Genomic DNA, 16,723 nt, shown 5'->3' on the forward strand with positions numbered 1-16,723 from the left:
CAATTAAATTCAGGGATCCGTCAATAACGATTATCCTTCAGCCTCGTGTGAAACACCTCCACTTGACGATATGTTAATTCCTATTATGTGAATGCCAATCCAATGATTAATGCAACTGTATACATATCGTCAACCAATTCAGCATGCTTAAAATATTTGTTATGGATTTTATTTGGATTAAAAATTGGGAGATCTAACGAAGGTCCTGCTGGTAGGGCGTTAGAATTTTATCTGCTGTCTCTATTGTATGATCATAAAAAGCTACAAAATTTTGAGAGAAAAAAACCAGGATTTGGTCACGTTGATAAGAATTCTTGTGAATCTAAACGTCACATAGGTTAATGCAATGATACTTATATTTTACATACCGACAACACAACTGTATATTACGGTAAGACATTCATACATTGAGGACAAGTATCAATATCACGATGTTATCTTCATTTGATAACGAGACCGATATCGTAGGGACATTAAAAGTAGAAGCAAGTGATCCTGAACAAGAGTTATTACTTAGATTGAATTTAGTATCAATTTTGTATTTCCATATTAATGAGTTATCTACCTTTGAAGGTAGGTATACCGGGAAACGTCATACGTTTCTGAGAAAACAATGCGAATATACCGCAGTCTCCCAAAACACGCACCTTGCACAATACACGTAACACGCCGCATACTGGGGAGGCCGTCCTTACATGACCATAGCTGTTAATAGGACGTTAATTAATCAAACAAACAAACAAAAAAAGCGAATTTCGCTCACAAATAATGACGTCACAAGTATTTCCGTGTCTGTTTCATTGATACTCAGAATTAATAAGACAAAACCCAAAAAGTTCCTTAAACAGAACGAAAAAGGCGATTATTTCCCACGACAGTAAATAAGAGCACACTATCATTCAGGTTTAGTGAATGGATCTTTCCCATCGCAACAAGCGTCTCGCTTCAACCCAAATCAAGCAAACAACCCGCAATCTGTTTTCGTTTTGAGTGTCGTTTATAGGCCAATAATTGTAGGATAAGCAGAATACATGGTTAATTTGGTGATCATCTCGGCTTTCCTTAGTTTTGCACCAAAATAACCGTGTATTCTATGATAGCATGTACTCTCGCTATATATATGTATGATGTTTGTATAGTGTATATGTTTTATTGAGTTAACAGACTTCAAAAGAACTTTTCCACTGTGATTTGCATCAATTTAAATAATATTTTCTATCAAATAGTTGATTGACAAAATTCAACAAGTACCGCAAGATATAAGCGTGACTAAAAATAAAAAGTTTGCACATCGCGTTTTCAAAATCAGACGATCTAAAAAGATTGTAGAGGCGTGATCCAGGCAAAGTCCGAGTGTACCATTATAACGCCAAGCCGTCCCAAAACGTTTAAGGCATCAAGCAATGATGCAATGCAGAACGTTTTATTATCAATTCGAGCATTGAAATAACATGATCAATGTCAGTTTGTATAATCTTCCGTGCAACACGATAGAACTTCAACCGCAGATTATTTGATAATATTTCAATTAACGTTTGCGTGGTGGCGCAGTCTGTATAAGGATATCAATGTACGGCTGACGTAGCGAATTTATACTCTTTTACATTGATGTTACATCACATCAAAACAAGCAACTTGACATTTCTCTCATAATTACTAATTAATGGTAGTTATTCCTAGTGCCATGTGATAAAATATCATTAAAGATTGAAGCATGAGTTATGACTCACAAGCATGCATTGCAACCTTTGATGTTTTTATCCGTAATTTTTCAAGTTTGCACTCAGCATCTTAGAAAACCTAGGAAATCTATCATGTAGAGTAAAGTAGAGTAAGATTTTGCTCCTCTGTGTGTGTGTTTTTTTTTTTTTTTTTTTTTTTTTTTGGGGGGGGGGGGGGGGGTTAACACATCTGTCTCACCATAGAGACTGAGATGTGGGATAAGTGGCGAGATACGCCGAAAACAAGACTACAAACTCTGAGGCCTACCGATAAAATCAAAATTTATCAAAATTTCAAAACCACGGTATAAGAACGGATTCAGGTGTTAGAAATTACCATTATTTAATTCTATGAAATGATCACAATCAATATTACCAAAACACAGTACAAGATGAGAGACCAAACGTTGCTGTTATATTCACACCAGATTAAGATCGTAGTAGGTCTCTGGGAAAAAGGACCTTCTAAAGTATACAACAGTACAAACTGAGGCAAGTATAAACAATTAAAATAGCGTTTTATAAAGTGTTGAAAGCGTATAGGACATGAGACCAGTTCAATTAAAGTGCCTTTTTAGTTAATTAGAAGTATTACTAAATGTAAACAGAACTTAACAGCCGACAAACGAGGACAGCTGATAATCTTAAACTGTTGAAAGCTTTTTAAAATATGAACTATCATAAAATCAAATCACGTTAACCAGTTTTACTGCAATGGTCAAACACAGAAAGACCTGGAAGTGGATCAATCACGTTTGCGCGATAAAATAAAATTACAAAATAAGATAATAAAACTTTATAAACATGATACGGATCAAACAGAAAAGCTGTTAGCCAGATTCATTAATTAACAAAACCATGCACAACAAACAATTATAATATCACAGTTTCTACACAAATAACTAAACTTTACAAAACCTACAGCGGGAAAAGTGGAAAAACAAGTCGATTAAACACAATCAACGGAACCCATTTTACCAAAACGTATGTTAAAGTATAACCTAACGCGCAGCATTGTGAATGTTCGGGTTATAAATGTTGCCATATCATAAAATACTGAGGTGGCGTACATTTGCTTGATGAGTATTACTTCTTACACAGACTTGCCAGTCTTATACATTGTATATCACTCAATTACCCGAAAGGGAATATCTTCTTATTTGACTAAACGAAAATCGTCAAAACTTCCAAATATCCAACTTCTTTACTGCTGCCGAGTTCTTGACCATGGCTATTTTATCAACAAATTAGACTCAAACCAAAGTCCATCGCATCAATGAAATGTGGTAAATCACAATGTGATTCCTCGTCTGTCTGTCCGTCATTTCGATACGCGTATGAAATTTATCAATTGGAGATATTAATTTGATTGCTGTTGAGAATTGACAATCACAGACCTAATTACCTTGTTGATCTCATTACGTCACTTAATCAATGTGTGTTCAACCATCGTCGATGGATGGCGTAACCAAGTGTTGTTAATACCGGTAATGTTGGCCTGCAATACAAGCTAATCCATTAACCTGCTTCCCTCCCCCTACCATGTCGTGCGGCGGGGGCGCTACAGCCAAGTTATTAGTCGTGGTGAAGCTCATGCGATTATAACATTGACTTTATCAAGCGTTTGATGGATGTGTTCGTTGTCGGGATGACTGTGACCTGCTCGTCAGCTGATGAAAATATTGGGATTATGACACTACACACTAATTACTGTGATGACGTATTGATAGGACAATGGGCCGTAAACATCATAAAACTCTCATCATGTTGTGAAAGAGAAGCCACAAAATGTGAACCAATCGGCAGCCACTTGACTGATAACCGGAAATGGATTGCAAATTGATTTCAGATACATGCTCTTATGTAAGTAGCGCGTGACGTATGTCGTCGTTGTCCGGATGTCACGTGATCAACAATGTGACACAATGGAACCCCAGCTGCACCAGATGTTCTGCGGATTAAAGTTATGGGTTCAGAGAACGAAGACTAAACGTGTATGAATGTTTTGTTTTCCCTATGAGAATCGTGTCTTATGATAAACTTTAAGTTAAATTTTGACATATGCATTAGTGATATAATGATTTATTGCGCTTTTAGTGAAATGGATTTCTTTAAATAAATCTAAAAATTGTCAAAATGCGCAGATGATGAGTGTTTTTCTCAACTGGGACTACGACAAATACAACAAAGATTCTTCACTGTTGTCTATGGCGGTATCAGCAATTTGATTTATTGCATAAAAATGCTTCTGCGTTCCTTGCAAAACTGCTTTCCTTGCAAAACTATTTGGGAGAAAAACCGGGTGAAACAACCAGATGGGTTGCACACACATTTGATAGACATGTAGTGGTGTATGTGATATGGAAATTTTATGTGACACCTACTTCAGAAACGTATGTCCGTTAGTTTTTATAGGTGCGTCCCTCCGTTGTACATACTAGGTATTAACACAAGTGATCAAACAGGCAATCCCACTGATTACCTTTGTTCCATAATCAAGTCGAACTTTTCGGAAAGGCATACATTCGGACTAAACTGTTTGTAGAATGTAGTTTGCGCATTGAATCTGACTTAATCTCGTTTTTTTTCAAACTTTTTTTATCGGAAATACTCCGAATTGAGCATGGCGTTTTTAACAGGAAATAGCAGAATTAGGGTTCTGTTTAATAATGAATATCATTTTACGAATTTGGTCGTTATGGCTTCAAGCATTTGAATCATGTACTTTCCGACAGGCGCCATGATTCAGGCATGATCGCATTATCGGAAACAATTTCTCTCCTTAGTATTTGTGGGGTTCCTCTTATGAACATCTCAAACCATGCTAAACTGTTTTTCGCATAATGTAATGTTATATTATATTTATGTCGCGAATTCATGACCAAATTCCTTTGCCTTGTCTTGGTTACCAACGCGCGTTCGATCATGTAATCCTAAAAGTTAAAGCGTCCGCACCCCGCGGGTTTTGATTTATTGGCGGGTAAGATATGATATTAAGAAATTTTCCAGTAGTCCATCAATTCAGGACAATACGCGGATAAGATGGATGGAGAAGTCACTTAGCTAATGACAGTCATGCTGTTATCGTATGGCTCACACTTAATATTTTAGGAAAGCGTCGGTGTGTTTTCTGTTGGTACAGACCGTGTTAATGGCTTTACCTGGTACGTCCTTATTAAAGAACCCACTTCCGGGAAGCTACTTAGATACAATCCAGGATCAGATTCATCACTTCCGGTCTAAAGTAATTCCGCGTATGAAAACAATATAATTAGCTGATCTTCCAGAAATAAAGTAAGTCAAGAAGAATACATAGAACAGCTATATATCATAGGTAATGTATACCACTAAAAGATGCTCCACCGCCGACAGAGCATAAACTATACTTGTCGTTTGAACAATAATTAATGTTAAATTGTGTATATGTATGTCTAATTAACACAAAAATGATATAAAATAATATATTTTGCTTTTTGTGCGTGAGCAATCAGTACTACATTCCATATAGGACATAGTGCCGCAAAAGTTTTTCGTGATGCAATAAATTATTTTTAATATTTTTATCTTAAAGTAAAATTAGAAGTTTAAACTTTTCAATGGTGCTAATGGTATGAAGTAAGTAACTTTTGTAACTGATGAAACATACTAAATCGTCTGCTCCTGTTTTTTTATTGAGAAAAAATACCATTTGTCAGCGGTGGAGTATCTTTAATATGTCGTTTGGTTTCATCGGATATTTGGAATCAATGCCTTCATGGACAATGCAATTCTAAAAAAAATCATTAGCAAACGAATCACATCCTTCCCCTTAATTCGACGTTTCGTTTAGTAAACGATTCAATGATATTTAGAATAATCTTTTTAAAATATTTTTTCGATTTATCATACGCGGATCTATCAAAGATTATTAACTTTCTTAAGTTCAATACTACGATGGTAGACTCTACCTATTCTTTAACATGAGAAGTTGATAATAGATACACATTACGAGCGTGTGATAATACCAGTAGATGTAACGTCTACATCACAGACATTGTATATTGTCACGATAAAATCCTGAATAATTTATTAGGCTAGGTTTATCTTAATTTGTCTCGAGATGGACATTGAAAATGCTTTATTTTTAAAACATGATAAAAATACTCCACAGAAATGAAAGGTAAAAGTGTGGTAAGAGACAAGACAATCCCTGCTTATGGAAACATAAATTAAAATAATATAAAAACTTTATTTGTTTTATATCGATTGAGAAACAAGTTATACATCTATGTAATTCACTCTCGATGGCCAGGAGTAAGCGTGCGAGGGGTCTTAGTGTGAGAGGAAACCGGAGTGCCCGGAGAAAACCAACGTGACCGGGCAAGTGACCACTCACCTTTTCACGTCCGTGTCGGGGATCGAACCCCGGCCAGCTAGGTGAAAGGCAAGCGGCTTAACCACTACACCACCCGCGACCACCCATCAATTGGTGGCAACAAACCATGTTTTAATACCACAAAACCCCGGTATAGACACTTTACGATAAAACTCTACTTAACCCTAATTAAGTCCCAAACCGAGTCTATATATTTTATAGAAATCAATTGTGTAAATCACAGACGATAACTCGACATGAGATAACGACGTGATGCTGACAACAGATAAAAAAAAAACATTGGCTGTACGTGACACGGAATTCACAACGTGCTCTATAGCAGCCTTGTATCGGTGCCTCAGATCTCTAGTACAATAATTGATATCATAATACCAAATAAATCATTCCCGGAGCGGCTTGGCCTTTATAGAAATATCCGTAGATGATAGCCGCAATCACCAGGAAACCTCCGATAGATCCTTTTCACCAATATGAAGAGATCCGGAATTTCACGGAAAGTCCCTTAATCCACATAGATATTGACTGGTAATCTTGTTCTTATAGCACCCGCAATACAATTAAACGCGCGTGTATTTCGCATCATCACCGTCCAGTCTGATTGACCAATTAATGCTATTGACACGAGTAGGTATCGGGGAGCTGATGGACTAACGCTGTATAGCTCATAATGGTACTCAGCACCCCTGATGCGTTATTGTGTAATTACTGTCAAAACGAGGCTCTTAAAAGAGTCACGTGACGTATGAGGGATATTACAAATCAGACATAATTGACGAACTAAGAACACGTAAGAATGTTTTTATGGATTGTTTTTTTTTACGCAAAGTATGGAACCAGGTTAATAAATTAGGTCAAGTTGTTTGATTTACATATGTATACCAGTGATGCGCCATGCAAAATTGTACCTTATTCGTTGGAACCTGATAAAAGGTTCACATAAGGTTAATCAAGAAAAGAACAATAAAAGTAACTATAACGGAAAGTGTATCTGATCAGATTTATAATAAGAATGATGTGAACCCCGTTTCATAACAAAGCGTTGCGATAGTAAGTGAACGGGGTCAGTCAGCCTTGCACAACTCCCAAAGTCAAAATTAACCATTCAATAAAATGTATACCTACTTGTATCATTATGTTGACAAACATGTTGTAAACTAACTTATGCTATCGTGAATACTGTATTGTTTGGTGTAAAATAATAGAAGTAAAGCTGGAGATTTAATACAATCGATGCAGAGTTAAGGGATAATATAATTACAAGTATATGATTGTAGTGTTAGGAGATGATACATTTAAGACATATATATTGTATATAGTAATTTAGTACGGATATAAAATTATATTTCATGGTTGTGAAATAAGTGAAGGTAATTTTACCGATGTATAATTAATTTTCTCTTTGTTTCTGGCTTTCTGATTGGCCTATTCATTTTTTTTCATTCCACGAGGAAAACAAAATCCGAGAATGGCGCGGAAACCCGACGTTATCGTGACGTCACAAAAGAAACATTGACGTTGCGTATTGATTTGGAAAAAATAATCCCTACGCGGATTCACACCGTTTGCAAACAAATTTCTTTCATACCCCGATGATTTAAAAAAAATAGTCACTTCAATGCTTTAATGTTGAGAAGAATATCTTTACAATGAAGAATATAAATGAAGCTTTAGAGAGATCTAGGAATAGAATAAGGAAACATATCGTTAACAAAAACAGTAAGTTACCAAGGGACCCGGTACAGAGCCTACCTCATCGATTTTACAATTACTAGTGATACTTGTGGCATTAGGTAATTTGTATAGGGGGAAACAATATAATAATCGGGACTAGGAGAGCAGTGATTGTGTTTGGAATGAGAATCGTTCAGAGTCTATCCTAGTTGGTCTGGCCCCGTGTCTGATGTCAGATGTATTCGAAACATTGGTTAGAAAATATATGTCAAACTCCCGGCGTTAAGTTCAACTCGTTGTTGTATTTTGAAATTTTTTTCAGATTCACAGTCGATTCGGCTTCCTTTATCTAATGAATATAAGTAATCTAACCATTAAAAAATAACTAAAGCATGTAATAATTAGGAAGATGTACATTCAATTTCAACGATTATAAAATAAACAATTACTGTTCCGTTGGAGTGATCTTATTTCTTGAAAATTCGCACATAACATAAATTAATGGTTTCGAAAATGTTTCTAGGTAATTTCGCTGAATGGGCGTTTGACGGACCATATATTGAGTATACAAACACCTGTGGATATATCTTATGTTATACATTTGAAAAATGAACGTCAAAAATTATCAAAACAAGCTGAAATTATATTGGCAAGTTATGTACCAATTACGACAATATCTGCCATTATCTCCCGTCATTGCTGACGATTACAGTCTCTGATTAGTATCTTATCTGACAAGTTAACTTTTTTATGTTCAAAGCTCGAGTTATTATTGCTTTTAAGACGGAGATAAAACCAATAAAATTCCTAGAATAAAACACATTGACAGATAAGTTTATATGAGTGTGTTTCTTATCATCCTACACAGTAAACATGTTCGTGGCCATTTTATACGGGCTGTCCAGTTAAGATTTTGTTATCAAGCCAAGGGACAGCGACCCGTGAGTACTGCGGATTCAAGGATGAACCATGGAGCCATGGAAATGTTAAATTATAAGGTGAACAACCTAATCTTAGACAGTCTGTTAATGTTTTAAGATAAACTCTATGTTAGCGCATATTAACATGTATATCAGATTAGTACTAATACCTAAGATATCGAAAACATGAAATATTTATAGAATGAATTTAATATGTACGTTAAACTGATAACAAAGACGTCATACGTGCTCGCGAATCCTTCAAGAACTGGATAGATTTGTCAACATTTATGCGTGTGCCTTGCAAAATAGACAATCTATGTTGTCTACGCGGTGAGGATTACGTCTTTGTTCAATATGTATCAGAATAGTTCAAGTGACGATTTTATGAGTCGAAGAAATGCTACTATCAAAACCAATCAATCATTAATAGAAATCTACATGTGTGCAAGGTTTTGGGTTTTGTCCAATGGCCGAAAAACACCATAGCCTATGCACGTGGCAGTTACTCCTGCTTGGCGTCTAACATGAAGGAAGTGGGACGACTGGTTTGTCCGTTTTCTTTTGTCATTATAATGTGACCCGATGGGATGTGTTCGTTTCGTGTCATTGTCACTGTGCTTCAGTGAAGTAGTAATTTCCACTATAACAATTGTTCACAACACATATTTCAGTCTCCCAAAACACTCATGGGAGGCTGTCCTTAAATGGATCTGGTTGTTTAATCTAAGCAACAAACACATTATCGACTGCGTCATTAGTGTTTTCTTATATTCAATATGTACTTATTATTTAAGAATGCTTTCAAATTCAATTCGATTACAGTGAGTTTGTTGAAATTGGGTTGGTTTGGTTCTTTAGGTTTATGTAGGACAACTGAAAGAGGTCTCCCCTGTATGCAGTGCGTTCATGTCTGTATGTTTTGGCATTTAATAGAGGCATTCTCATATAAACCTGCTATCACAAATACCGAACAACATACCCCGTCCGGTCACCCACTACAATAAACGATCAAACCAGTGAGCCGACAGTGATATGGCGTTTCCCGGTTAGGGAACAACCCAGACAGAGCTTGTCCCAGTCAGAGGACAACCAAGACAGAGCATGTCCCAGTCAGAGGACAACCCAGACAGAGCTTGTCCCAGTCAGAGGACAACCAAGATAGAGCATGTCCCAGTCAGAGAAAAACCCAGACAGAGCATGTCCCAGTCAGAGGACAACCCAGACAGAGCTTGTCCCAGTCAGAGGACAACCATGACAGAGCATATCCCAGTCAGAGGACAACCCAGACAGAGCGTGTCCCAATCAGAGGACAACCAAGACAGAGCATGTCCCAGTCAGAGGACAACCAAGATAGAGCATGTCCCAGTCAGAGGAAAACCCAGACAGAGCGTGTCCCAGTCAGAGGACAACCAAGACAGAGCATGTCCCAGTCACAGGGCAACCAAGATAGGGCATGTCCCAGTCAGAGGACAACCCAGACAGAGCGTGTCCCAGTCAGAGGACAACCCAGACAGAGCATGTCCCAGTCAGAGGACAACCCAGACAGAGCATGTCCCAGTCAGAGGACAACCAAGACAGAGCGTGTCCCAGTCAGAGGACAACCAAGACAGAGCGTGTCCCAGTCAGAGGACAACCAAGACAGAGCTTGTCCCAGTCAGAGGACAACCAAGACAGAGCATGTCCCAGTCAGAGGACAACCAAGACAGAGCGTGTCCCAGTCAGAGGACAACCAAGACAGAGCGTGTCCCAGTCAGAGGACAACCTAGTCAGAGGACAACCAAGATAGAGCATGTCCCAGTCAGAGGAGAACCCAGACAGAGCGTGTCCCAGTCAGAGGACAACCAAGACAGAGCGTGTCCCAGTCAAAGGACAACCCAGACAGAGCTTGTCCCAGTCAGAGGACAACCAAGACAGAGCTTGTCCCAGTCAGAGGACAACCAAGACAGAGCGTGTCCCAGTCAGAGGACAACCAAGACAGAGCTTGTCCCAGTCAGAGGACAACCAAGACAGAGCATGTCCCAGTCAGAGGACAACCAAGACAGAGCGTGTCCCAGTCAGAGGACAACCCAGACAGAGCTTGTCCCAGTCAGAGGACAACCCAGACAGAGCGTGTCCCAGTCAGAGGACAACCCAGACAGAGCTTGTCCCAGTCAGAGGACAACCAAGACAGAGCGTGTCCCAGTCAGAGGACAATCCAGACAGAGCTTGTCCCAGTCAGAGGACAACCATGACAGAGCTTGTCCCAGTCAGAGGACAACCATGACAGAGCATATCCCAGTCAGAGGACAACCAAGATAGAGCATGTCCCAGTCAGAGGAAAACCCAGACAGAGCATGTCCCAGTCAGAGGACAACCAAGATAGGGCATGTCCCAGTCAGAGGACAACCAAGACAGAGCGTGTCCCTGTCAGAGGACATCCCAGACAGAGCGTGTCCCAGTCAGAGGACAACCCAGACAGAGCGTGTCCCGGTCAGGGGACAATCCAGGCAGAGCGTGTCCCGATCAGGGGACAACCCAGACAGAGTGTGTCCCGGTGAGGGAACAATCCAGACAGAGTGTGTCCCAGAGCCTTTGTCACAGGGGCGAGCGCTCATCTCAACATCAAAAGTGGTGTTTTGAAGTGAAGTTATTACGCCCTACCGGTCGGGCAATCTTTGCTGAAAAAGAAAACAAACATCAGATTTCGTATTGATTGCATACAAACATTATGTTTTGCTCGAACATCTTACCCTGAAGTAAGTAAGCTTTTGATATTGAATCAGTGAGAATTGTTGGTCAATACTTGTTTCCTTTCGCCCCTAATTACTCTCATCTGTTAACTATCATCTACTTAATGTACAGGGCTCATCCCGTGAAGTCTAGGATGATAAATAGTTTTGTACCGAATTTGTCACGTCTTCTCCTACTTTTAATGCCATTTCGCACGTGCTTAACAGAAGATTCGTGTCCCAAACAATAGTTTACATTAACCAACAGTACAGATAGTCTAATTATGTTATGTGTTCTGTTGATGTTTTTCATACAAAATACGAGCGAGTCAGACGATATGGACATAAAATGTTGTCCTAAAGGGCCGGAGTCCTTCCGGGCACATCGACCACATAACTATGCAAACACCCATTAACGATTCAAACTATTCTGTGACAGATTAGATATCACTCGGGGTCATAATTAAAAATATGAGCATTCCACTTTAGATTGTGACCCAAGAGGATAAATAAATCGCATTTTTCTATGATGAAAGGCGCGTTATTATCATTTTATGTTCATCGTATGTAATAACCAAACAGGTAAACGATAAAAGTATCACGTGACCGGAAGTGTGTCATTTACCTTTATTGGCTTAACAAGAATTGATTGGAGCTCGTGGCATCAATGCAACCATAAAATACCTACCGACTACCTTAGCCATTAGTGTGTCACAAAACAACACAAAGGTTCTTAATCACGAGAACTGACCTTCTGGTAAAGAAGTACCCGATCGCGAGGTCATGACAGAACGACATTCCATTTTAGTCCACTTGTGTATCAGTAAACAAGAACGGCTCCCTAATTGGGACTCTGTTCACAGTATTGCAAATGAATGAAGAGTCATTGATTCAAAATTATCGATTTGTTTGTTATTTTACTTACAAAAAGTCTTGTTTTATCATCAAACCTTCAACCATTTAATAAAGCATAGATTTTAATATATGATACATTTTATAGTTAGTCGGCTATACAGAAAAATGATGTTAAAAAGACCTGATGCAAATTCCCCATGACGCGAGAGTCCCATGTATAGCAATACATGCCGCAGCCTTGGACCCCAGTAACTACTTAGAGAATATCTCGACTCAGAAATCAACGGTTCTATGTTAGGAAAAGAGACATTTTCCTCTCTCTTGGGAGTGATATTCACTCTGTGTTCGCCGCGATCATCGGGAGAATTCGGAGAAAAAGGACGCTCGTTTTCTATATGTTCTTGTTTCTAAAACCTTAGTGACCAATAAAACCACACACACACAACCGACACAATATTTCTATACAGAACCTTATGGACCCTGTAAGAGTATCAGTAGCCGGTGTCAATGGCGAAAGTAAGGCTTATATTACAGACCTGGATTTAAGTATATCTCATATCCTTACGTTTGTTACACCAGTTTACATACAAGAAACCTGGTGGTTTTGGTTCTTTTGTCGGAATCTGTGTAATTTCTAAAGAACGCCTTGATTTAAACTTCATCTCCCCCTTGAACTCTCAGGCTCACATAGGATACGTTGTTCTTTCTTATTCATTAAGATGAATCAGTATAAGTTAATGGCCTTCCCAGAGCGACATCCTACATGTTTGTACTATTAACACAGGAGCCATGTTCTTGTTAGCTATGCACATACAATGGTCATTATTGCAGTACGCTGATTGAATCATCGGAACGAAATTATTTTCCCTCGTATTATTAGCTCCGGGGTTGTTTAATAATTAACGCCGTTCTTAATTCGTATTGTTTGCTGTGGCGAACAAGCTCTTTGTTTGGTAAAGACATTATAGGTTTACGTCACGAAACCATCATCTGGTCACGTGAAGATATTGTGAAATTCTAGAAGATGGGTGACATGCATTTTTAATATCAGACACATTTGAGAAAGCGTGAATTGAAACAATAACCTGTAATTGCATCTCCTGCCGCGATATAAGTACCTATAATCGGATGTGTTCGGTGATTTGACTAGTTATCGACCAGTGTATGTATTGCTGTGGATTGATGGCAAGTCCAGTCGTCAAAAGAATGTAATCGTCTCTACTATACCACGACATATGAAGATATAAAGCTTGCCACGGTTTGCAATTCGGAGGTTTAAGAAAGCAGCAAAATACAATCGAATGATAATCTGCTCGGTTCGAATTTGTATGCGCATCTGATCTGGTAGTTTGCCGAATGTCGTGCTGTGGCATTGACATTTTATCAGAGATAACGCCTCTTCATATTCTATATAAACTTTGCAGTATAATGGAGATCGAAGCCAATGGACAATGGCAAAATGAAGAGCGCTGGTGCTTAATGTTAATTTTGCCTTTGTTTAGTTAGTAGCATTAATTTAATTTCCTTTAATTGCCAACTGCATGCTGTTCAATGCTTATATTTTACATCGATAAAGCTTTTAGAAGAATATCACGAGATTTTGCAACTAATTTGTATTCTACATAAACTTTGCAGTATTATGGGGATCGAAGCTAACTGGACAATGGCATCACATAAACAATAATTACGTCAAAATAAGCAGCTGGCAGTTCATGAACTGAACAACGCCAACTGGGTTTGATAAGGAAAAAACTGCAACCTATCTCAACTTATAACATTATAATGAAAACATGTTAAGCCGTAATACTGAACGGAATAAGATCCACAACTAACGGATATGCAGAGCAATACATTTATTAATTAAATGAATTGCTCAGCGCTTGAGAAAATTTAGTAGCATTTGTGATCATTACACCTTGTCAACAGAGCTGCTTTTCTGTACAATAAATTTGAGCTGAACGTACCGACTGTTGCTGTGTGGATTACTGCACAATCAACAGTTCCATGTCGTATTGGCTGTAAAAACCTTTGTTCGTGTCTTGTGCTCGTAAATCTACTTCCGTGTGAAGCAGCTCGCATGCCCGTAATGGTAAGTGGGGTAGATTTGCCAATCGGCTGATAAGGTGAGACGTCCTCTACACGAGACAAGTGGTATTAAAACAAACACGTTTTAACCTTTTTATCGCAACAAACGCAGATATTTCTTAGTTCTCGTCTTTCGTCAAGACACGTGGAATTTCCGCTGTTTAAGACCAAGGAATTGCATTATGTTTGCTTGAGGCACATAGAAACCAGGCCTCTAGCATTAATAAAAATGGGATAGTTTTGATGACATCTTGATGATAAAATGTTTTCACGGAATAAACTGCCATTGGCTAAGAAAATATTGTAAGCATTAGAATCGACCAGGCAAATCAAGTCTTCCTTATGCTAGAATTTACCAACAACAAAATCTTTGGCAGTATGAAACAAGACTAATTAAATCTAAAATAATTTGCACTTCTTACGTCCATTTTACTATTTTGAAAAGTGAATGAATTATGCTTAAATAAGTTATTATCTTCATATATTTACATATCTGTAATCATAACGATCTTGTATTATGTATACTTCGCATAATTTATATATCATGTTCTTGAACCCTAATTGCATACAATCTTTGTTTAAAGAGAGTAGCATTGCCAGATTAGAAGCAGCGTATTTGCCCGATTGCGGATTATGATATTCTTTGAATCATAACGCTTTTACCAAACGTCCATTAGATAGAATTATAGCATTATAAGGGATTTCGAATCCACGTCAAGTTTCCATAATGAATGAAATAAATGCACATATCAGCATCAGAAACAACAGCAAAGAAACCTTACAAGCTCTTCTGTACACAAAAATATCTGTATCATGTAATTAAATCCTATAAATTGAATTATTTAATTAGTGACTCGGGCTTTGACATGTGACGTGAACATCGCGTGACATAGTCGACATACAATCAACTTAAACAAACAATACCCATGTTCGCTTCACAATTAATTACAGGACATTTTCCAACTCGTCAAAAAATAAAAAGGAAACGAAATTGAGTAAACACCAAAACAAGTCACTTGAAATTACTCGTAATTGTTGGGTTACTTACATGTTGTAAATCGTGCTCAAATCATTTTAGACATGTTTAGTGTAAGAATGACGTCACAAGTAAGGTTGTGTGTTGTAAAACATATACAATGTAATCACGTACAATAGGATTATATTAACTAAATAACTACATGATTGCTGTTGGTTTAGGAATCATCACGTGGTGTAGTCAATTGTTTCATTGGTTCGAAAAGGTCATGTGATGTAACGCTGATGTCATTGGTTATTCAAACACGTCACGTGCATCCCGTCTCCGACTGTAGTATATGTACTGATGGAATACAACATAATTGGATTGCTACAATTCTAAATGAGTCATAATATTAACAAACTTTACGATGTTTGTCGATTTTTAGGGGATAATATCAAAAATTGACTATATCTAATCCAGTAAGCGCTTTGTCTAATATGACCTGGTTTATGTCAAATACATCAAAACAAATAGAATGCACCCAGTGGCATTTTAGATATATATATTTCACTACTAAAGGATTACAAATATTTATTTGACGTCGTACACGCTCTTGATCCATTGACGCCGATTTATTATTTTACGGTGCTATTTAATTTCCTATTTTGTGTTTATGACTGAAATTATCAAGGGACTTAAACAGCACAAACGCTTTCTGTCTGCTTACACATTGAACCATTCTAGATTTTAATCCCGCGGGATCTGCCGCAGTGTTTGAGCGAGACACTTCTGCTCTGCTGATCAAGTTCACCTGCCTAAAGCAGTACAAAACGCATTCTTGGTACCAGTAGTCATGCTATTCTTTATATTAAATCAAATGTTTTGACAATATCAATAAAAGGAATGAAGCCTTATCGCAGTCAGAACGGATATAGAAATAAAATGACAGAGGTATCCGATTGGGGTCAATAAGTACACATGTACTTACTTATGTACTATTATTTCATGAGCTATGGTATAAATACATCACTATAAGGTTTCGTCTACATCAAATAGATTATCCCAAATCCAATAACATCATTTTCTATCCCCAACAAACCCCAACGATAACCTAATGTGACATGGCTATACATCCTGTGGATTCCACATTTGATGAAATACGTTTTACATCATAAAGGGTTCTCGGTTTGCCATATGATTATTTAACCAAATTAATAATGATAGCGTTCAACAATGTGTAGTAAGATTGTTCTAAACTATGGTTTTGGTTATAAAAATTTTCCCTTACGTGAAAAAAATTGGCCCTAAATGATCTTATTTGTCGATGGGCCATAAAACTTAAACAAACAAACAAATAAACTTTACTTTATAATAGTTATATTGTCTTCAAAAAGTTCTAGTTTGCGCTTGAATTCGGACAAAACGGT

The 16,723-nt window shown here is 37.7% G+C and overlaps 3 protein-coding genes across 6 annotated transcripts in view; 2 read left to right on the forward strand and 1 right to left on the reverse strand.

Annotated features, from left to right (window-relative positions):
- LOC138315247 (G-protein coupled receptor dmsr-1-like) overlaps positions 1 to 16,723 on the reverse strand; it is a 141,003-nt gene that overhangs the window by 16,394 nt on the left and 107,886 nt on the right. The gene's annotated exons all lie outside the window — the stretch shown is intronic.
- On the forward strand, positions 9,792 to 10,988 carry LOC138308751 (transcriptional regulator ATRX homolog). The gene has a single exon (XM_069249777.1). It carries the CDS (start codon positions 9,792 to 9,794, stop codon positions 10,986 to 10,988), a length of 1,197 nt encoding a protein of 398 aa, XP_069105878.1.
- LOC138308759 (DNA-directed RNA polymerase II subunit RPB1-like) overlaps positions 10,992 to 16,723 on the forward strand; it is a 162,464-nt gene continuing 156,732 nt past the window's right edge. The window contains exon 1 of the mRNA XM_069249783.1: positions 10,992 to 11,223. Coding sequence (XP_069105884.1) covers positions 10,992 to 11,223 — 232 coding nt within the window. The remainder of the gene's footprint in view (positions 11,224 to 16,723) is intronic.

This window comes from Argopecten irradians, chromosome 1 (assembly GCF_041381155.1).
Source record: "Argopecten irradians isolate NY chromosome 1, Ai_NY, whole genome shotgun sequence".
In the NCBI taxonomy this organism is placed as follows: domain Eukaryota; kingdom Metazoa; phylum Mollusca; class Bivalvia; order Pectinida; family Pectinidae; genus Argopecten; species Argopecten irradians.